The sequence below is a fragment of the Chiloscyllium plagiosum genome, unplaced genomic scaffold, assembly GCF_037043375.1.
Source record: "Chiloscyllium plagiosum isolate Xiang-an unplaced genomic scaffold, Cpla_swu_hap1 HiC_scaffold_2, whole genome shotgun sequence".
Taxonomy (NCBI): domain Eukaryota; kingdom Metazoa; phylum Chordata; class Chondrichthyes; order Orectolobiformes; family Hemiscylliidae; genus Chiloscyllium; species Chiloscyllium plagiosum.
Window position 1 is genome coordinate 139155682 of NW_028270140.1, and position 24229 is coordinate 139179910.

Below are 24229 nucleotides of genomic sequence, written 5' to 3' on the forward strand. Positions count from 1 at the left end.
CCTTAAATACCTATAGAAAGCCTTAGGGTTTACCCTGATCCTATCTGCCAACCACTTCTCATGTCTCCTTCTGGCTCTTCTGAGCTCTCTCTTTAGGTCTTTCCTGGCTACCTTGTAACCCTCAAGCAGTCTAACTGAGCCTTCACATCTCATCCTAAGGTAAGCCTTCTTCTTTCTCTTGACCAGCGATTCCACTTCCTTCGTAAACCATGGCTCCCGTGCTCTACAGCTTCCTCCCTGCGTGACAGGTACATACTTATCTAGGAAACACAGGAGCTTTTCCTTGAATAAGCTCCACATTTCTAATGTGTCCATCCCCTGCAGTTTCCTTCCCCATCCTAATCTTCCTAAATCTTGCCTAATCGCATTGTAATTGCCTTTCCCCCAGCTATAACTCTTGCCCAGTGGTATACACCTATCCCTTTCTATCACTAAAGTAAACATAACAGAATTGTGATCGCGATCACCAAAGTGCTCACCTACTTCCAAGTCTAACACCTGTCCGGACTCATTACCCAGTACCAAATCTAATGTGGCTTCGCCCCTTGTAGGCCTGCCTGCATACTGTGTCAGGAAGCCCTCCTGCACACACTGGACAAAAACTGACCTATCTATAGTACTCGTACTATAGTGTTCCCAGTCAATATTTGAAAAGTTGAAGTCTCCCATGGCAACTACCCTGTCTCTCTCACTCCTACTGAGAATCATCTTTGTTATCCTTTCCTCAACATCTCTGGAACTATTCGGAGGCCTTTAGAAAATTCCTGAAGAAGGGCTTATGCCCGAAACGTCGATTCTCCTGTTCCCTGGATGCTGCCTGACCTGCTGCGCTTTTCCAGCAACACATTTTAAGCTCTGATCTCCAGCATCTGCAGACCTCACTTTCTCCTTTAGAAAATTCCCAACAGGGTGACCTCTCCTTTCCTGTTTCTAACCTCAGCCCATACTACCTCAATTGACGTGTTCCCAAACATCCTATTTGCAACTGCAACATTGTCCTTGACCAACAATGTCACCATCCCCCCCCACCCCCACCGCCGCCCCTTTTACCATCTTCTCTGTTCTTATTGAAACATCTAAACCCTGGAACCTGCAACAACCATTCCTGTCCCTGCTCTATCCATGTCTCCAAAATGGCCACAACATTGAAGTCCCAGGTACCAACCCATGCTGCAAGTTCACCCACCTTATTCCGGATGCTCCTGGCGTTGAAGTAGACACACTTCAAACCAACTTCTTGCTTGCTGGTGACATCTTGCGTCCCTGAAACTTCATTTTGGACCTCCCTACTCTCAACCTTTTCTTTACTCGAACTACAATTTTTGTTCCCATCCCACTGCTGAATTCGTTTAAACCCACCCCCAATAGTCTTAGCGAATATCCTCCCCAGGATATTGGTACCCCTCTAGTTCAGATGAAGACCATCCTGCTTGTAGAGGTCCCTCCTATGCCAGAAAGAGCCCCAATTATCCGAGAATCCAAAACCCTCCCTCCTCCACCATCCCTGTAGCCACGTGTTCAACTTCTCTCTCTCCCTATTCCTTGCCTCACTAGCACGTGGCACGGGCAACAAACCAGAGACAACAACTGTGTTCGTCCTAGCTCTAAGCTTCCATTCTAGCTCCCTGAATTTCTGCCTTAAATCCCCATCTCTTCCTACCTATGATGTTGGTGCCTATGTGGACCATGATTTGGGGCTGCTCCCCCTCCCATTTAAGGGTCCCAAAAACACAATCAGAGACATCACGAACCCTGGCACCTGGGAGGCAACACACCAACCGTGAGTCTCTCTCGTTCCCACAGAACCTCCTATCTGTCCCCCTAACTATGGAGTCCCCAATGACTATTGCTCTGCTCCTCTTCCCCCTTCCCTTCTGAGCAGCAGGGACAGACTCTGTGCTAGAGCCCTGCACCCCACTGCTTTCCCCTGGTAAGTGACCCCCCCTCCCCCCAACAGTATCCAAAATGGTATACTTATTGTTGAGGGGAATGGCCACAGGGATCCCTGCACTGCCTGCCGGTTACCTTTCCCCTGACTGTAACATATCTGCCTTTTTCTTGTACCTGAGGAGTGACTACCTCCCTGCAACTCCTCTCAATAACTCTCTCTGCCTCCCGAATAATCCAAAGTTCATCCAGCTCCAGCTCCAGTTCCCTAACGCGGTTTTTGAGGAGCTGGAGTTGGGTACACTTCCTGCAGATGTAGTCAGCAGGGACACGAGTGGTGACCCTTACCTCCCACATTCTGCAGGAGGAACATTCAACTGCCCTCACAGCCATTCCCACTATTCTAAATTCCTAAAGAGACTGTTGAAAAAGAAGGAATAAAAAATAAACTTGTTACCTTACCAATCTGGCGCACAGAACCTTTTTTTTTTGGTTAGAGGAGGAGGATGGGTGGGAGACACTACCCGAGTAGTGTTTTGAGTAACTCGACCACACAAATATATGATTTGGAGATGCTGGTGTTGGACTGGGGTGGACAAAGTTAAAAATCACACAACACCAGGTTATAGTCCAACAGGTTTAATTGGAAGCACACAAGCTTTCGGAGCGACGCTCCTTCATCAGCTGTGCCACAGCTAGTGTGCTTCCAATTAAACCTGTTGGACTATAACCTGGTGTTGTGTGATTTTTAGCTTTGTACACAAATATATGACTTCCCAGAAGTCCTTCTCTCCTCCCTCGCACTTTTTAATGCGAAAAAACTCACCCTTACCCGCAGCCGTCTCTTCACCACTCCTTCTCTCCTCGCCACTCTGGGGCAGGTGCGATTTCGAACCTGTACTTTGTGAATTGGAGACAAGGACACTACCACAGCACCACAAGAGCCCAAACCAACGTTTGTATTGTACAAGAGGAGAATTCTGATTTGTCAGTCATTACACTCAGATTGTTACACATGGAGGACACAGCAGTATTGACGATTGACAGTTAAAGCAGCCAGTTTTGGTCGCTGTTACACATGTCCATTTCATTGTGCCAGGTGCAGTTCATACACATATTCATATGGTCTGCAGAAAATAGGCTCCTTTACATGAATCACATGGCGTGTGTGCCCCACAGCAAGCCCAACTAAACTGGATGTCCACGTGATTTTCTTTGTACACTCAGAATTATCTAGCAAACGTTGTCCAATTGTGGAAAATCTATCCAATACTAGACACTATGTTGAGGGTCTTACAGGAAAAAGCTGGTTGGATATGGTCAACATCCTGCTTGTTCGAACAACAGAAAATTCATGCAGTTTGATGTAATTTGCCAGTCTTTGGGAGGTAGTGCTTACAAACCTGGCAATGAAATTCACTTACCACATTACTCATTTGTGCAAGAGGCAGAATATCCTATTGCCATCATGAAAGCACCCTGTTAGTGATGAATCCATTATCCTGCAGACTGGCTTTGATGCACCCTATATCAACTTCAAGCTTGCACAGTGAAAAATTGCTTTGACCCGACAGGCAAGGCCAATCTTATTACACGTGGAACTGTAGAAATCCTGAAGTATACACTGATGGTTGAAAGTCGGGTTGTGATAGACATGAGGATGGATACCCTTAATTAATTTCCCACTGCTGCATTCTCCATGGCAATTTACCAGAGTCCACTTGCATGTTAAACAGCACTCTCCCCATTCACCATTTATAAGTTGGTGTTGCCTTTTATTGTCTTCTTACAGAATGTACTGATGAGTACAACATGAAAATCTCCAACACAATGTGCTTTTTTATCAGCAATATTCAAAGCAATACTCAAGTTTTATACCAACAAATTACTAATTATATCCTGGAGGGTTGTGAGACTGATGAAGATTTCAGAATAGGGAGGGGTGAAGACATAGAGAGATTTAAAAACAGGAATAAAATGTTAAAATCAATATGCTGCTTATCCAGTGGGCAATACATCCTTTCTTAAATATTGGGACCAAAACTGTATTCAGTATTCCAAGCACGGCCATACCAACATCCTATACAGGGTAAAAACAAGGACTACAGATGCTGGAAACCAGATGCTGCCTGACCTGCTGTGCTTTTCCGGCACCACTCAACATCCTATATAGTTGTAAAAAATATTTGTATTTTTAAACTCCAACCTTGGACATGAAACCCAAAATTCCATTTGCTTTCTTAATTACTTGCTGCACCTGCAAGCTAACTTATTCAGTGTTTCATGCCTGACAATATCCAGATCTCCCTGTTTTGCACTTTTTTGCACCCTCTTTCTCCATTTAAATAAGTCTGCCTTTTGCTTAATCTTGCGAAGTGTGTGAAACTCCATCTGCCAGATTATTTGCACTCAATCCATCTATATTCAATTGCCAATTCTTTACGTCCTCATCACAACATACCTGCATACCTATTTTTGCAGCAGCAGGAAGTTTGGATATATAACATACTTATCCCGTGTGTATTACTTTGCATCACATGTGTTCAAGATAGCAGCGGTGGCAGGGTAGGAGGTATTCAAACTCTGTGCAAGTAGGCTCTCACTCCCACTCCTGGCTGGCTCCATTCTTCTTTGTTCTTCATTTTTGTTTTGTTTTGTATCTTCATTTCCCTTTTTATCTAAGTTCAAGTTTTCTTCTTTTCTGCAGCTGCAGTAGAGGAAGGCAATTGTGAGGGCCTGCAGTCCATTCCTCGTGGCAGTAGCAGCCGTGGCTATCTTGAAGACTTCATCATCAGTGAGTCTGGTCTGTCCCTCCTGATGGCGGTGTGGCAGTTATAGCGGTGGCCGCATGGCAGTTCCATGTTCATTCCTTGTGGCTATGGTGGCAATATGGCAGCTTCAGGGGGTGACTGAAGGGGCGTCTGCTTCAGCATCAGTTAATTGACAGGTCCGGTCTGTTCTTCCTTGCTATTTCAGTGATACTGTGGCTTCAGTGATGGCTTTAGCAGTAACAGCATGGTGGGTCCGGTCCACAACTAGTTGCATTGCTGGCCTCAGGGGCAGCTTTGGCGGCGGGGGGGGGGGCATCCTGAAACCACTTCAGAAACCCAGGAGCCATGGACAGAGCAAAAGCTTTACTTTGTTTTGATTATTTCTTTTTAACATTTCTATTATTAAAATGGTGCCAAATTGTGGTGACTCATACACATCTCACTGTATTTTCATAAATACACATGACAACACATTGCTATCATTACTTAATATTGTTTATCTATCAACTGCTCCAAGTTATAGTGTCACTGCTCACCATGAAGATGTCCATATGTCTTATTGATACGTACGAATATAGGCCTCATTTACAGAAGTAGGTTTCCTGTTGGAAAAATGTTGTGAAACTTGAAAGGGTTCAGAAAAGATTTACAAGGATGTTGCCAGGGTTGGAGGACTTGAGCTATAGGGGAGGCTGAACAGGCTGGGGCTGTTTTCCTTGGAGCGTCGGAAGCTGAGGGGTGACCTTATAGAGGTTTACAAAATCATGAGGGGAATGGATAGGGTAAATAGGCAAAGTCTTTTTCCTGGGGTCTGGGAGTCCAGAACTAGAGGGCATAGGTCTAGGGTGAGAGGGGAAAGACATAAAAAATACCTATGGGGCAGCTTTTTCACACAGAGGGTGGTACATGTATGGAATGAGCTGCCAGAGGAAGTGGTGGAGGCTGGTACAATTGCAACATTTAAGAGGCATTTGGATGGGTATATGAATAGGAAGGGTTTGGGCTGGGTGCTGGCAGGACCAGATTTGTTTGGGATATCTGGTCGGCATGGACGGGTTGCACCGAAGGGTTTGTTTCCATGCTGTACATCTCTATGACTCTATGACTCTAGGCCTGTCAGCCCCTTCAACTTTCTCCATCATTCTCTAAGGTGGCTGGTGCTTTTGTATTTCTAATTCAACATTCCCAGTTCCACTGAAAACCTCTAATTCACTAACAAGAATTTATTTACCTTAAACTTGAAAAGTTTCACCAACCTCACCTCCACTGCCTCGTGAGGCAGAAAGTTCCCTCTGAGAGAAAAATAAACTCTTCTTCTATCTCCTAAAAGGATAATACCTAATTTTAAAACACTGTCCCCTAGTTCTGGCTTCACCAAATTAAGGAAATATCCCTGCGTGACAAAAGCTTCTGAAGAGGCTTAACAGGGTATAAGCTGCTAATGCTTCCTCTCAGTGAAAATTTGAACTGGCAGGCAAAGCTTCAAAACACAGAGGCTCCCATTTCATCCAGAGATAAGGAGGAATTTCTTCTTTCAGAAGTTTTTGTTTTTTTCCTTCCACAGTGTACAATGGATGCTGAACCATTGAATATATCATGCAAAACAATCAATATCTGTACAAAGCTGTCTCAGAATTTTTTTTTTGAGGGAGTTGAGGGAGTCAAAGGTAATGAGGTGCCCAACAATAAAGTACAGTTAAGACCATATTTATGATGAGCAAGCTCTATGGGTCAAATGGCTTCTGCTCCTATTTTGTATGGTCTTTGGCGTTCTCTTCCACAGTTAACAATGGAGGCTTTGCCATTGATCTCAGGCCAAGCAATTTTATGTACCATTCTTTGCACCTGCTTTAGTTATGTCGGCATCACAGCCAACTATCTTTATTCCAGCAACATGTTTTTCAAAACTAACTTGGGTGATATGCAAGTCAGGTTGCAAGTGAATGTACATTTAATCTTTATCTGAAGAATGGGGAGCACATTGCAAATTAAACCCTCCTACTCCAAGAAGTATCACCAGAATTAAAGATTTAAAAAGAACACAAAATTCCCAAATTAACCTGATCTCCAGACCCAGGTTGATAGAATGCACTGATCAGTTTTCTGCACTGAAGAATCATTAATATTTATTGCAAGTAATTAGACTCTTGCTGCAGGTAAACAACTATAAACAGCATATAACATTGCTAATTAAAACTTTACTCCCTTTAGAAATTCTCCCTCATACACAAACAGACAGACAGATGTAGACAAGGGGAACAAAGCCACATAGAAAGAAGGAAAATCGGGAAAGGGGTTGCAAATTCTTTGTCCACAAGATCCGTCAAATTAGTTCTCACTGATCAGAATTTTTTTTAGCCTTCCTTTATTGAATACTTCCACTGGTTGGTAAGAGGTTCAAGGTGGCTGATTGTCTTATTAAACATCTTTGAATTATCAATTAAAAGCCCCAGCATACACCAACTGCTGAAGAAAAGATAAACTGGTTGTCTTCAGGTTTAAGGTGACTTACAGAAGAGAACCGAGAGAGAGAGAGAGAGAGAGAGCTCCCATCAAGATGAAGTAAGTGCCTTATGGTTTCCCTTTGTATCTTGTCCCTAGACCCAAGCTGTTTACTTACTGTCACTCGGTTGTTCTCAGATATAAGGCCTTTAACATTGAAAACTGGTCACTGGCCAATAGAGCAAACAATTTGTTGCTAACAGAGCTCCAACTGTAAGCAACCTCTCTGTTTCAATTCATTTATACTCTAAACTTTAATTACTGCTTGTTCAAGAAGATGTTTAAAATAATGATTGCCAGTGTCAGGTTATGTGATTTGTAAAACATGTCGCATTTCTTGCAAAACCTGGTTTTAAAACAGTTCTTTCTCATTTAAATCCACAATTAAAAAAGAAACACAAAAATAAAAAGATACGGACTTTGCAATAGTTTTGGACATTCTACAAACATAGTATGCAACATCATTTTGTCAAAATGTAAATTTCTGCACTTTATTAGGAAGAAGGGCAATTGTTCTGTAGAACATAGGAAACTGTGAAAAAGGGATACAAAGGAAATTGGAAATACAAATATGTACACATGCTAAAGAAGCATAGAAAGTTGGAAAGGAAAAAAAAGTGCCAAGTCCTGATGTTAATTTTAATTTCATGAGGAATAGAAAAGGTATTGTTAAATTTATATACATTCTTTGTTAAGACCACACCTAGACTGCATGTGCAGGTGCAGTTTCCATAACTACAAAAACAAATGATGCAAAAGCTTTGGAGAAATGGTCATAAAGTGTTGCAAGAGTGTTACCAGGACTGAGAAATTGAAAATTATCAGAGACCATGATAATGAGTCTGAAAGGTGAGAGGCATAGAAAACATTGAAGACCTTGAGAAAAATGAATCGAGGTCTTCAGAGCTACGGAGTTGTTCAGTCAGCTAAAAATTATTTCATTTCGTGAATCAGCAGAGAAGAAGAGGGTGTGAATATAATATAACATACCAGCATTTTGGAGGAATGGCTTTAATGCAGATGGATCGAAATGTGAAACTCACTCCAATTATGGAGTTGTTGAAACAGTGTGGATTGAGGCAGATAGCAGGGAATAGAAGAGTATCAGTGGCAAGGTGGTAAGAGTTGATAAGAGTGAAGAGTGAACGCTGGTGTGGAGTGCAAAGACTAGCATATCTCAGAACAGACCACACCTGGAGTAGTGTGAACAGTTTTAGGCTCCATATCTAATGAAAGATCTACTGACATTGGAGACAGGGAAGAAAACATTCACCAGGCTGATATCAAGAACTTTGAGGAGAAAGTGAGGTCTGCAGATGCTGGAGATCAGAGCTGAAAGTGTGTTGCCCAAAAAGCGAAGCAGGTCAGGCAGCATCCAGGGAACAGGAGAATCGACGTTTCGGAAGGGCTTATGCCCGAAACATCGATTCTCCTGTTCCCTGGATGCTGCCTGATCTGCTGCGCTTTTCCAGCAACACATTTTCAGCGCTGATATCAAGACTGTGTTGTGACAAGACATTGAGGAGGTTGGGCCTACACTCATTAGAATTTAGAAGAATGAGAGGCAACCTATTTGAAATGTACAAGCTACTTAAGGGAATTGACAGTATATGCCAAAAGTTTGTTTCCACTTGTTGCAGATTCTATGACCAGATGACATAATCTTACAATAAGAGGTCACACATTTAAGAGAGAGAAAAGGTGGAATTGTTTCCCTCAGATGGTTGTGACTCTGTGAAATTTTTTACTGCAGAAGGCTAAGGCTGGATCATTACATACATTGAAGATTTTTCATTGGTAGGTGAATCATGAGCTATGAGGATGAAGTGGAGTTGAGGATTGTCTGATCAGCCATTGGACAGTGGAGAATACTCAATGGGCTGAATTGCCTTCTGCTGCTCCTACATTTTATAATCTTATTTTTGTTTGCTATAGTTTTTTAAAAAATACATTCAGGGGATATGGACATCATAAGCCAGCATTTATAGTCCATTCCTAAGTGCCTTTGAAAATGTGATGGTGAGCTGCCTTTCTTGAACTCCAGTGGGCCATGTGATGTAGGTAGGCCAAAATGTTTGGGAGAAAATTCCAGGTGTTTAACCAAATGGCAGTGAAGAAATGATCAGATAGTTTCAAAGCAAAATGGTGTTTGACTTGGTGGGAAATTGCATGTGGTGGTTTTCTCAGACATTTGCTGACATTGTCTTTCTAGACCTTGTGACTTTCTTCACATAAGTACCAGAGAGACAATTGAGGTTTGGTTTATTAATTGTGTTCTCATTGTGGCTTGAGTGAATCACGATGTACATTTATTGAATTGAAAATTGTTCCAAATTTGCCCATCCCATTCACTTGAATGTGAAACAGAATCAGATTTCTTCTAAGAGCATTTATATATGATAATGATAGCTTTGCATGAGATATTTCTTCTCTATTCTATTACATTATTTAATTGCAAATTAGTTTCAGGCATCTGAAATGTGAGGATAATTTTAAGAAGTGTTTATAAGTATATATTACTTGCATAATATGAGGGAATTTGCAAGATGTTTCTGGGGTGTAATAATTCTCTAAATTGTTGATTGCTCCCTATTGCAATGCCCATATCCTTTTCCACCATGATTGGCCATGATTTCCAATATTTTGACTCCATGTTCTGATAGTCCTACCACAAATTAATCTGTCTCTATGATCCTATTAGAATGAACCTCAATACAATTCTTTGACAAGTCTTCTGAGCTCTCTCATTCTGATATCTTGGTTAGTTCAAGAAATATCTATGGTAGATAGTGGCAGAGTAGAAATATTGTTGAAGTAGTAATCCAGGCACGTAGACCTAGGCTGTAGGGGAGTGGATTCTGAATTGACCACAGCATCTGGTGGCACTTACATTCAATTAATAAACCTGAAATTGAAAACTCATTTCAGTAATGGTGATCATGACAACTTTAATTGGTCACTCATAGCTCTTAAGGAAAGGAAAGTCCTGCCCTTGGTGTCACTCCAGATCATTGTTGTTGACTTTGAAATGGCTTAGCAAGCTATTCATTCCAAGCGCATTTGGAACAACAAATTCTGACCTCGCCAGTGATGCACATAAAAAGAGTCACAGGGTCAATGGGACCTGGCATTTATTCAATAGTCATATTCTTGTTGAGAACACTAAGATGTTGAATTAGATGTTTCTGAAGATGCCATGATTGCAGTTTGAGCTCTGACTTGAGCTGAGAATTTACTGTGACCTTTGCACCAGGGAAAGGCCTTTTAGAAGAGGATGGGCATAGAAGAGACCGCTCATGGCTACTTTAGCTCAAGGCTACTCTAAATCTAAACAAAACCTTTAGCTACTTCAGCTTCACCAGGTCTCCACATGAAATACTTTCCTTATCCTGCTCTGGACCCTCCCTGCTTCCCTAATGGTAAGGTGAATAACCAAGGGTTGTCCGATTTTCCATTGTTTCCAGATGAAATATCACTGGCTTCAGGTTAACAAGATGCATTGGACAATCCTCTTTTCAGCAATACACAGGCAGGAAACCTAACTCCCATTGGTAACTCACTGAGAGTCACAGTGCATCCTGCCTCTTTGAGGAATGTTTATTTTTATAGTGATCCAAAACTTATGGTGAAGGGGTAAAGCCACTGAGTGGTGCATGAATAAGTGCACCAGATGCTAAGGAAGAGAATGTTTTCACCTTCTTGGCTACATAACGAGCTGAAAGAAAATGATGATGAGCACACTTGAGACTTTTAACAGCAGCACACTTCATTCTCACATGCTCTGAGATTCTGGACCATAGGCCGGACGGTATTAGACCATTCGGGTACTTATCCTCCAAAAAATATTGCACATGTATCCAAAACTTCCTGCAACTGGTATTAAACTGCTTTCTGTGTTTTACATCAATTCATCCGAGGAAATCCAGATATAGGTAAGTAATTTCAGCATTGCAAGATGCAACACAAGTGGGTCATAGACTCTAGATGAACTGTTATGTGTTGAGTCGAAAAGTGTGTCCCTGGAAAATCACAGCATGTCAGGCAGCATTCAAGGAGCAGGAGATTTGACTTTTTAGACACAAGCCCTTCATCACATTCTTGATGAAGGGCTAATGCCCAAAACATTGATTCCCCTGCTTCTCGGATGCTGCCTGACCTGCTGTCATTTTCCAGGGACACACTTTTCGACTCTGACCTCCAGCATCGGAAGTTCTTACTTTTTTCCCGTAATTTGCTGAGGACTGAGACAAGCAAAATCTTCATAACCAAGGGGGCTGGAATCTTAGGAATTCTGTCATCTTGCAGGGTAGTGGATGCTCAACCGATGGGTATCTTTGAGATTGATGATGAGTGTGTTTGGACAGGGCATAAAATGAAGCATTGGGCATCATGGTGGCTTAGTGGTGCCAGGCACCTGGGTTTGGTTCCAGCATCAAGCAACTTTGTGTGTGGAGTTTGCATGCTCTCCCCATGTCTGCATTGGTTCCTTCTGAGAGCTCCGGTTTCCTCCCACAGTCCAAAGATGTGCAGGTTCTTTTAATCTTTAACAAGTTTGAAGCAACACAGGTTGTCATCAGTAACGGCCGACATCCTTTGGTGTGACAGACTCAGAGTCTGAATCAGCTGCTTCCACATGGTTTGCCTGCAAGGAAATGGAACTGTCTTCTTGAAAATGAACAGAGTTCTTCATGGTTATGCATGATTCCTGAGAGAGATTGTATTTAGGATATGCAGGAGTGATAGAAATGGGAGCAGGATATATTTGGCACTGAGCTGACAGATTTAATTCTTTACTGCTTCACAGGTCACATTGATAAAAATGGTGCTGATTTAATTTGCGATGATAACTTAACGAGGGAAGCATTTTAAACCAGTGGGAATTAGCTCCAAATAATGTCAGTGGTGCCTATCATCTCTGCAGTATTAGAATACAATACAGCATAGGAACAGGCCCTTCGGCCCACCAAGCCTGTGCCGATTCCTCATCCTTATTTAGACCTGCCCAAACGCGGTAGCTATCCCTCTGTTCACCTTATGTTCATGTGTCTGTCTAACAAGATACACCTTAAACATAACTAGCGTGCCTGCTTTCACCACCTCTACTGGCAGAGCATTCCAGGCATCCACCACCCTCCATGTGAAAAATGTTTCCCACACTTCTTTGTAAACCTCTCCCCTAAGCTTTTGAGAGATTCTAGTGCACAGATGAGTGCATTTGTCTGAAATTCCTCCCTGCAATTAATCAATCCTAATCTTAGGGAAAACCGCCCAAGAGGAGAGGTTGGTTATACTGGGCCAGGATTGACTAGAAACAAAAACAGAAATTGGGGGAAAAGCTCAACAGGTCTGGCAGATTCTGTGTTGAAAAGTGTGGTGCTGGGAAAGCATAGCAGGTCAGGCAGCAACTGAGGAGCAGGAGAATCGATGTTTCGGGCATAAGCCCTTCCTCAGGAATGAGCAGATTCTGTGAAGAGAAATCAAGGTTAACATTTCAGGTCGAGTGACCCTCCCTCAGAGTGGAAGCATTTAGTTGGTTTTGGAAGGATAAGAGGGGATCGGATTGAAATTTATAAAATTTTAATTGGGCTGGACAGACTAAGTTCAGGGAGAATGTTTCCCTGGTTTTGGTGTCCAGAACTAGAGCTTATTGCTTCAGGATGTAGAGTAAGCCATTTAGGATTGATTAGATTATTTACAGTGTGGAAACAGGCCCTTCAGGCCAACAAGTCCACACCAACCCGCCGAAGCACAACCCACCTAGACCCATTCCCCTACATTTTACCCCTTCACACTACGGGCAATTTAGCGTGGCCAATTCACCTGACCCGCACCACCTGAAACCGGAGCACCCAGAGGAAACCCACGCAGACACGGTGAGAATGTGCATACTCCACACAGTCAGTCGCTTGAGGCAGGAATTGAACCCGGGTCTCTGGCGCAGTGAGGCAACAGTGCTAACCACTGTGCCACTGTGCCCCCATGAGGATGAGGATTTATTTTTTCACTCAAAGAGTAGTGAACCCTTAGAATTCGCTACCTCAGAGGACTGTGGAGGTCACATCACTGAATACATTTTTAGATTTCAAAGACATCAAGGGGTCTGGGAGAAAGCAGAAATAAGACATTGAGATAGAGGATCAGCCATGATCATAATGAAAGGCAAGCAGTATGGAGGGGCCCAATGGCCTACTCCAGTTTGTATATTCTATATTTCTAAATTCATCCACTCATTTTAAATAGGTCAATGTGTCCAAAATAAAAACACCAAGGAATGGGTGAACTACTCCTGGAATGAGCAAGAGACCTCAGCACATCATGCAGGCTAACACTTCCGATGCAATACTCAGCAGCTGCTGTGATGTATGCTGTCTTTCAATAAGAAATTAAATTGAGGTTCAGCCTTCCCTCCCAGGCACATTTGTAAGATCCCAAAGTTGTTCCTAAACAACGCTGGGCACTGTGTATTCTTCAACTACAAATTAAAAGAATGAACTTGGCATGTAATTCATCATTTTTCTTTTGGTGGTAATTTGCTATGTACAAATTGGATGTTATATAATCTAATAAAGGCAAAAACTGCAGATGCTAGAATGCAGGGACTGCTGGAGAAACTCAGCAGGTGCAGCAGCATCTGTGGATGATCTTCTGAAGTAGAGTCTTGTCGGACATTATTGGTTTCTCTCTCCACAGATGCTGCGACACCTGCTGAGTTTCTCCATTCATTCTGTGCTGCTCAGTATAATGTTGACAACACTCCAAATGTACTTTGTTGACTGTAAAACAATTTGGACCATCTTTACTATATCATGTACTGTAAACCAATACTGCTACCCATATGTTTGACATGGAAGTCTCTTGTATCTCAGCTGTGTCTCCAAGGCTGCTTGCTCTTTATCTTTAAAGCTCTTCAACTCCTTACGTATTTCAATGTTCCTTTAACATCTTCTGTACTTAGAGCCAAAGGAATATAGGGGTTTACAGCATGGAAACAGGTTCTTCGGCCCAACTTGCCTATGCTGCCTAGTATTCACAATTAAACTAGTTCCATTTGCTTGTGTATGATCAATATCCCTCCATATTTATCCTATCTATGTATCTGTCGAAATGTTTCTTAGATGACAAAATTGTGCTTGCCTACTTAGGTTCTCAAATACAGATTTACATGCAACATAGAACAGTACAGCACTGTGCAGGCCCTTTGACCTCAATGCTGTGCCAACTTACTATCCTACTCTAAGATCAGACTAACCTACACACCCTTCATTTTACTGCCATCCATGTGCTTATCCAAAAGTTCTTAAATGCCTCTAATGTATCTGACTCTACTACTACTATGTGCATTCCACACACTCATCACACTGTGTAAAGAACTGACCTCTGACATCTCCCCTAAACCTTCCACCAATCACCTTAAAATTATGCCGTCTTGTGATAGCTATTTTTGCCCGGGGGAAAAGTCTCTGACTATTCACTCTATCTATGCCTCTCATCATCCTGTACACCTCTATCAAGTCACTTCTCATCTAATGACTTTTCTTCATAAGACATTTCCTCCAGTCCAGGCAGCATCCTGGGAAATCTCCTCTGCACCCTCTCTAAAGCTTCCACATCCTTCCTATAATGAAGTGACCAGAACTGAACACAATATTCCAAGTGTGGTCTAACCAGGACTCTATAGAGCTGCAGCATAATCTTGTTTCTCTTAAATTCAATCCCTCTTCTAATGAAAGCCAACACACCATATCCTTCTTAACAACCCTATCAACTTGGATGGCAACTTTGAGGGATCTGTGGACATTGACATGGATCACTCTGTTCCTCCACACTGCCAAGAATCCTGCCTTTAACCCTATAGTCTGCATTCAAATTTGAACTTCTAAAATTAATCACTTCACACTTTTGAACTCCATCTGCCACTTATCAGCCCAGTTCTGCAACCTTTCAATGTGCCATCACAACCTACAACAGCCCTACACACTATCCACCACTCCACCAACCTTCGTGTCTTCGGCAAACTCACTAGCCCACTCTTCTACGTTGTTATCCAAGTCATTTATAAAAATCTCAAAGAGCAGAGGTCCCAAAACAGATCCCTGCAAACACCACTGGTCACTGAGCTTCAGGCTGACTACTTTCCATCTGTCTTCTATGGGCCAGCCAATTCTATATCCAGATAGCCACACTTCCCTGTATCCCATGCCTCCATACTGTCTGAATGAGCCTACCATGGGGAAACTTATCAAACGCCTTGCTAAAATGCACACCATATCACTGCTCTGCCTTCATCAATGTGTTTTGTCACATCCTCAAAGAATTCAATAAGGTTTGTGAAGCATGACCTGCCCCTCGCAAAGCCATGCTGACTATCTCTAATCAAACTATGGTTTTCCAAGTAATCATAAATCCTGTCTCTCAGAATTGTTTCCAATAATTTGCCCGCCACAGACATAAAACTGACTGGTCTGTAATTCCCAGAATTATCCCTATTCCCTTTCTTGAACAAAGGAATACACTTGCCACCCTCCAATCACAGAATTCCTGCAGGGAGGAAACACGGCATTTGGCCCAATGGGTCCACACTGAACAGCATCCCACCCAGACCCATCTCTCTATTCCTGTGTTTCACGTGGCTAACCCACCTCTCTAACACATCTCTGAACACTACAGGCAATTTAGCATGGCCAATCTGCCTAACTGGACATCTTTGGACTGTGGGTAGAAACCGGAGCGCTGGCAAAAGACCACACAGACATGAAGAGAATGTGCAACCTCCACACAGACTGTCACCTGAGGGTGCATTTGAACCCGGGTCCCTGGCATGGTGAGGTAGTAGTGCCAACCACTGAGCCACTGTGCCGCCCTAACCATCTGGCATTACTTTAGTTGACAGAGATGAAGCAAAGACCATCGCCAAAGGCACAGCAATCTCTTCCCTCACTTCCTGTAGTAACCATGGGTATACCAGTCTGGCCCAGCGGACCTATCTATACTTATGTTTTTCAAATTTTTTAGTACATCCTCCTTCTTAAAATCAACCTGCTCAAGCATATCATGCTGTTTCATGCTGTTATCATAAACAACAACATCCCTCTCAGTAGTGAATACAGAAGCAAAGTCTTTATTAAAGACCTCCCCTCCCTCCTTTGACTCCAGGGACAAGTTCCCTCCACTATCTCTGCTCAGCCCTACCCTCACTTTGGCCATCCTCATGTTCCTCACATAAATATAGGATGCCTTGGGGTTTTCCTTAATCCTACCTGCTAAAGATTTTTCATGCCCACTTCTAGTTCTCCCACGTCCATTCTTCAGTTGCTTCCTGGCTACCTTGTAACCCGCTAGAGCCCTGCCTGAGCTTGCCTCCTCAACCTTAAGTAAGCTTCCTTCTTCCTCTTGACCAGATGTTCCATATCCCTTGTGTTATGAAGATGTGGGTGTATGTTAAGAGTGTTAAAAGTGGCAGAATTATCGGACACAGCACCAAGTGTTCTCAATAAGGCAACAATGCATATAACACTGAGTTGAACAACCCAAGTAATTCGTTGACTGGAGACAAAAAGAACAGGTTTGAATTTGGCCAATCAGTTTAAGCTATACCTGGAAAAATACCAATTTCCAATCAAGTTTGAATTGAGTATATTGACAATCCTAAAAGCCAATGACATAATCTGATGCTGTGGGGTATAAAGGGGGGGGGGGGGTAATTGAACAGTTGGGAGGAGAACTGCCAGGCCTAACATGTACCAGATGGCTTGGAAGAAACATCTCTCTTAAAAGTGCTTTTTGATCAGTGACCTGTGATACAGAAATTCCTAACTAGGAGAAAAGAAGATACAAGAAGATCTGAAGACAAGAACCTACAACTGCCTGGTTTTGAGATAAGGAATGTTGTTCTGTAAATCTTAAATTGATATTTTCATTGGGGGATAATTTAAACTGATTGGCTGATTTCAATTTTTTTTTGTCTCCAGGCAATGAACTACTTGAGTTGTTCAACTCAGTGTTACATATATTGCTGCCTTATTGAGAACACTTGGTGCTGTGTTCGGTAATTCTGTTGCTTTTAACTCTCTTAAAGGTACACCCATATCTTCATAACCCTTGTCACCCAAGGTTGCTTCAACCTTCCATCCCTTCCTTGCCTCAGTAGGACAAACCTATCCAGCACAATCAGCAAGTGCTCCATAAACAAGCTCCACATTTCTGTCGCGCATTTCCTTGAGAACATCTGTTCCCAGTTTAGGTGCCCCAGTTCCTGCCTAATAGAATTGTATTTCCCCCTCTCCCAATTAAATACTTTCCCATACCATCTGCTCGTATCCCTCTCCCTGACTAAAGTAAAGGTCATGGAGTTGTGATCATTATCACTAAAATGCTCTCCCACCAAGAGATCTAACACCTGACCAGATTTGTTGCCAAGCACCAAATCCAATATGATCTCCCCTCTCGTCAGCCTATCTACATGTTGAGTCAGGAATCCTTCCTGGACACACCTGACAAAAACTGCTCCATCCAAATTATTTGAACTAAGGAGGTTCCAATCAATATTGAGGAAATCAAAGTAACCCATAACAACAACCCTGTTACTTCTGCACATTTCCAAAATCTGCCTCCCAATCTGCTCCTCTGTGTCTCTGTTGCTATTGGGGGCTCGATAGAAAACTTCCAATAAAGTGACTGCTCCTTTCCTTTTCCTGACTTCCACCCATACTGACTCAGTAGAAAAACCCTCCTCAATGACCTTCCTTTCTGCAGCTGTGATACTGTCCCTGATTAGTAATGCCACTCCTCCACCTCTTTTACCTCCCCCCACCATTCCTTTTGAAACATCTAAACCCTCAAACATCCAACAACCATTCCTACTCCTGTGATATCCAGGTCTCCCTATTGATCCATGCTCTAAATTCATCACCCTTATAATTCCTGATAATTCTTGCATTAAAATAAACATACTTCAACCAATCACACTGACTGCAAATTTGCCCTATCAGCGGTTTATCTCTCCTCACAGAGTCTCTGCACATTGTATCTGGCTGTTCACCAGCTAATTCATCCTCTGATCCATAGCTCCGGTTCCCACCATGCTCCCAAACTAGTTTAAATTCTCTCAAAGAGCCCCAGCAAACCTCCCACCTAGGATATTGGTGCCCCTCCAGTTTCAGTGCAACCCATACCTCCCCAGAAGGTATCCCAACTGATCGACATATCTGAAGTCCTCCGGCCTACACCAGGCCTGTAGCCACATGTTCATCTGCACACCCGCTCTGTTTCTAGCCTCACTGGCCTGTGGCACCGGTAGCAATCCTGAGATTACTACTCCGCTCGTCCTGCCTTTTAGCTTCCAACCTAACTCCCTATATTCTCTTTTCAGGTCCTCCTCGCTTTGCTTACCTATGTCATTGGTACTGAGGTATACCACAACCTCTGGCTGCCCTCCTTCCCCCTTAAGAATCCTGTAGACTCGATCTGAGACATCGCTGACCCTGGCACCTGGGAGGAAACATACCATCCGGGAGTCTCGTTCGCAACCATAGAATCTCCTGTCTGCTCCTTTCACAACTGAATCCCCTGTCACTATTGCTCTCCTATTCTCCCTGCCTACTTCTAAGTCACAGACCCAAGCTCAGTGCTAGAGACCTGGCCGCTGAGGCTTTCCCTTGGTAAGTCTCCCCCCCCAAAACAGTATGCAAATGTTATTCTTATTACTGAGGGAAATGGCCACAGGGGCTCCCTTAACTGCCAGCCTATTCCCTTTCGCTGTCCTGATAGTCACCCAACTACCTTTAACCTGTAACTTAGGTGTAACTACTTCCGCATAACTCCTCTCTATCACCCTTCAGCCTCCCGAATGATCCGAAGTTCCTCCAGCTCCAGTTCCAGTTCCCTAACTGGAGATGGGTGCACTTAGAGTCATAGAGTCATAGAGATGTACAGCACGGAAACAGACCCTTCGGTCCAACTCGTCCATGCCGACTAGGTATCCAAACCCAATCTAGTCCCACCTGCCAGCACCCGGCCCATATCCCTCCAAACTCTTCCTATTCATATACCATCCAAATGCTTCTTAAATGTTGCAATTGTACCAGCCTCCACTACATCCTCTTGCAGCTCATTCCATATATGTGCCACCCTCTGCATGAAAAAGTTGCCCCTTAGGTCTCTTTTATATCTTTCCCCTCTCACCCTAAACCTATGCCCTCTAGTTCTGGACTCCCTGATTCCAGGAAAAAGACTTTGCCTATTTACCCTATCCATGCCCCTCATAATTTTTGTAAACCTCTATAAGGTCAAAGTCGGCAGGGGCACTCATGGTGAACCTTACTTCTCACATCCTGCAAGAGGAGCCTGCAACTGCCGTGGCCTCCATCCCCTCTGCTTTGAATTGCCAAGAGAGACTGAATACATTTTTTAAAAAGTCTGTACCTTTCCAACCCTCCACACAGAATCATTTTGTTTTGGTTAGAGGAGGAAGACGGACGGGAGATACTAAACATGTTGCGTCTCGAGTTCAGCCGCAGCCCGAATATATCTGTTCACGTACCTAGCAGTCCCCCACTGTTGAACCTTTGCTCCTCCTATTCACGAGAAAATTATTTAACAGGAAAATCTACCTTCTCAGCAGTCTCTTGGTCCATGCTCTCACCACTCCCACTGCTGACCGTGTAGTAACTGAGACCTTTCTTGTTGCATGTTCATGCCAGGCTGATGTCTTCTCCCTTCCTGACTTCAGCATTACTTCATCTTGTTAAATCATTATGATTGACATGAATCTCATTACGTCACAACCTTGAGATTGTAAAAGACCTTAAATGCAAATTCTTTCTTTTCCATCTTGCTCTCTTCATGTTTCCTGAAGCATAGTTGATCTGGAAATTCAGATTGAAAAAGCATGCAAGTTTGTTTTTTCACTTACTAATTCATTTTATATTCTTGAAAAATGTATCTCATATTTGAATTGCTGTACAATATCACAACAAAGTGCATCTATTTTTTTAAAAAGTGGTTGCATCATTATTTCCAAACTGAACATTTTATGCAGAATCAAATGTGGGCGGCACGGTGGCACAGTGGTTAGCACGACTGCCTCACAGCGCCAGAGACCCAGGTTCAATTCCAGCCTCAGGCAACTGTCTGTGTGGAGTTTGCACATTCTCCCCGTGTCTGCGTGGGTGCTCCGGTTTCCTCCCACAGTCCAAATATGTGTAGGTTAGGTGAATTGGCCATGCTAAATTGCCCATAGTGTTAGGTGAAGACGAAAATGAATGGGTCTGGGTGGGTTGCTCTTCAGACGGTCGGTGTGGACTTGTTGGGCCGAAGGGCCTGTTTCCACACTGTAAGTAATCTAATCTAAAAAGAATAATCCAGCGAAGAGCTTATGCTTGGAATATTGATTCTCCTGCTCCTCGGATAATGGCTGACCGGTTGTACTTTTCCAACACCACACGTTTTGACTGTGATCTCCAGCATCTGCAGTATTCATTTTCTCCTGAATCTTTTATGCAGACCACAGGGCATTGTAACAATTTACCAACAAGAAACAGACTGAATTGGCACCATGATAAGCTGTGTTTGGGATCAGGAGGCATAACAATGAATTATGGACAGGATGGGTGACTGCTGCAAAGACTTAGAAACTGGGCATATGTCTACACCAGGGACATCAGCATTAGCAGCAACCATGGACTGAGGGGATTCCAGATGTTTGAATGATGCATTCAAGGACAGGCCAAGTGGGAGATTTCGGTTGTTAATGTAGAAGAAAGTGACTGAGCAGATGTGCCAGTAGCAGGCAGGTTGACCATTGAGCTTAGACAATGCAGCACCTTCACAAGGGACATAGGATAGCTAAGAACAAGCTACACTATGTGGAAAAGAAATGCTAATATGAAAGGGAAGAATTAAGTTCTTGGTCTTCCAAAGTCTCAAGTAGAGATGTTAACAGTAAACATATGTCACTAAATGTAAGCTGGGATTTCAAATTTCATTAGCAGGTCATAAGAATATGGTTAGCCGGAAAATATGACTTTAATAATAAGACTTAATTCACAAAATTTACTTAATTGACTGTAAAGTGCTTTGGTTCAGCCTGAAGTCATGAAACATGCTATATCAATGCAAGCCATTTCATTAATCTGTAAGTTACAAAGGTACAGTGGTACTTAATTGAATGAGGGAGAGATCAAAAGATGACTAGTGATATACATTTAGTACACAAAGATCAGTGCATGTCAGCAAAAAGTTTGAATGTGTGGCGACTTGTCTCTTCCAATTATTATGGAGATGGTGAAACAAAGAACAATCATAGAGAATGTTAGAAAAACTCATCAGGTCTGGCAGTGTCTGTGGACAGAAAAATAGAGTTAAATTTTGAGTCTGATATGACTCTTCTTCAGATTGAATTGTCCCTTATGCCATCTTCAAAATTTATCCCAACATGATTAATGCGATTATCAGGTCATTTTCACAATGTTGTCTGAAAGGACCTTTTTTATGAAAATTGGTTTCTACACAATGGCTACATTTTAAATGTACTTCATTAAGTGCTTTTGAACATTTGGCAGTCATGATGCTGTATTACTATATAATTTTCTTTCTAGAGATTGGCTCCATCCACCTACACATATTTATTTAGTATTAATGCTTGATTATTTTTCTATGAATCTATGATTCATTTATGACACTTCTGGCTCCTTTTTGGAGCCTTTTCAATCTCTGTTGACAGAAGATGAATTGTAGAGTAGAAATAATTGTGTAACATTCATGCAGCTCCATTGCTGGCATCTAGGGCACAACACAGGAATTCAAAATAGATCACCCTAGCAATATTTCTTTCACATTCCACCATAAATAAAGTAAATTCTTTTGCACACATTCCATTCCGACTGCTTGGTGGGGGTGGGGAGTGGAGAAGAGAGAGAATGTTTGTGTTTGTGTAGTACTTTTGAGGTTGCATAATCCACCTGTTTTTTTCAAATAAACTCTTGTCACCATGCATAACCATAACAATATTTTTGTCGAAATATGATAAATCAGTCTGCATTCCATTAATATATAATACTTACATAGGAAAGTAAAGTCATTATTTTTCATCAAGAAAGGTTTCATAAACAGCAACCAGTTAAACTGTTTTTTGTTCTTGTGAGGTTAGATGAGGGATCAGTGTAGGTTAAGGTATTTGCAGGACTCTCTGATCTCCTCTGAACAGCTCAGTCTGAAGATTTGCACCTTTGACAATGTAGCATGTACTGTACCTAATTGTATCAGATTTCTAATCATGATTACATTCCTGAATGTGGCTTCAGGATAGAACATTGGGATTCAGATTGAGCACCGGTAAATCAGTCAATTTGACACTGCTTTAGGATCTGAGGCAGGGCAGTGTTAAAATTGTTTAATTTTTTAACTGAAACCTATTATGGAGTGTTTCAGAAATGGGTAGTGAAAGATTTTGATCTTCGTTTTGTTGATATGAATGAATAATACACTAGAATTCATGCTTTGGAGAAAAATTAGCATGGTGTTAGGAATATATCCTTTTGAAACTATTATTTAAAAAGCTGTTTCTGCTACTTGATGCATGTTATTTTTTCAGCATTATATGCATATGGAGCGATTTGTTGAAAGCTGTGTATCTATTGTCCTGACAGAGGAAAAATGTAAAAAGGTAATTGTAAACTGCTTCCCTACCTTATCACAAATAGAGTAAAAACTATCAATACACACGTGTAAGAGAGAGAGAGCACAACAGCTTTAACAACACAAGAATCAGCCCCACAATGTTGGCTATTAGGACCATGTGACTGAATTTCGCAGTAAAGGTATTGAAGGGCTTTTGCCCGAAATGTCGATTTCAAAGCTCCTTGGATGCTGCCTGAACTGCTGTAATCTTCCAGCACCACTGATCCAGAATGAATTTCGCAGTAACCTTCCGAAAGCTTCTCAAAACTCAAAGTCAGTCAACAAATCAACACTGCCAACACCTCCTGAAGAGGTTGCAGAATGGGCTAAACAATATGGTCATAAACAGCTATAGGCTAGGAGGATGCTGATTTTTGATTAAAGAGGTTCCAACTGAAATTGTGACCACTGGAAGTGAATTGTATTTAAACAGATAGCAGATGTTGGCCATTCAATGGTCCTGTACCTAGAAATTGGTTCAGACAAGTCTGGAAGAGATCCTTTGGTTTAGTAGAAGGCAATTGTTCAATGGTAATTGAGGTTTCAGGATGAATCAATCAGTCCATTAGAATGGAACAAGGATTAAAGTTGATTTTTTTAGCTATATTTTCTGAGAGACGATTCTGGCTTGCTGCTGAAGCAGTGTGAAGATTTGAAAGCTCACTTCCTAATCTGTTGCACCACTTTCTGAATGCTCAAAGACTAGAAAGCTGATTTAGAAGTATTGCTGTTTTTGCCTGGGTGAACTGAGAAGGTTACTTTGATTAACAGTTCAGAAACAATATAGCCAGGCAGTCCATATTAATGCCTAAGTATCATGAGGGACAATTAAGCAGTCCGGCCAGTTTTGTTATTTTCTTTAATTTACCTTTTAACTCTGTATGTTTGTCTGTCCTTTGTGTGAACGGGGGCTGAAAACAAATATCCTGAGTTTAAAACATAAATGTTAATTAGCTTAATTAGTTAAGTATTGCTTAATTTTTTCTTTGCTAAAGTCACTGTGTATCTCATAATGATGAGGAGATACCGGTATTGGACTGGGGTGTGCAAAGGTCAAAATCACACAACACCAGGTTATAGTCCAACAGGTTTATTTGGAAACACTAGTTTTCAGAGTGCTGCTCCAAAAGGAGCAGGTGGTTCATCAGGTGGTTGAAGGAGCAGCACTCCGAAAGCTAGTGCTTCTAAATAAACCTGTTGGATTAAAACCTGGCACTGTGTGATTTTTAACTGTGTATTTAATAAATAGTTAAGTCTTAGAATCGTTGAGTCATACAGTCGCACAGTACGGAAACAGGCCCTGTGGTCCAACCAGTCTACGCTGACCATGTTCTCAAACTAACCTAGTTCCACCCATCTGCACTTGGCCCACATCCACCCCAAACCGTTCCTAT

At 42.2% G+C, this 24229-nt stretch overlaps 1 protein-coding gene across 1 annotated transcript in view; it reads left to right on the forward strand.

The window, feature by feature from the left end:
* LOC148152001 (uncharacterized) overlaps positions 1-24229 on the forward strand; it is a 198106-nt gene that overhangs the window by 57663 nt on the left and 116214 nt on the right. Inside the window, exon 2 of the mRNA XM_087994077.1 lies at positions 4595-4681. Coding sequence (XP_087850203.1) covers positions 4595-4681 — 87 coding nt within the window. The remainder of the gene's footprint in view (positions 1-4594; positions 4682-24229) is intronic.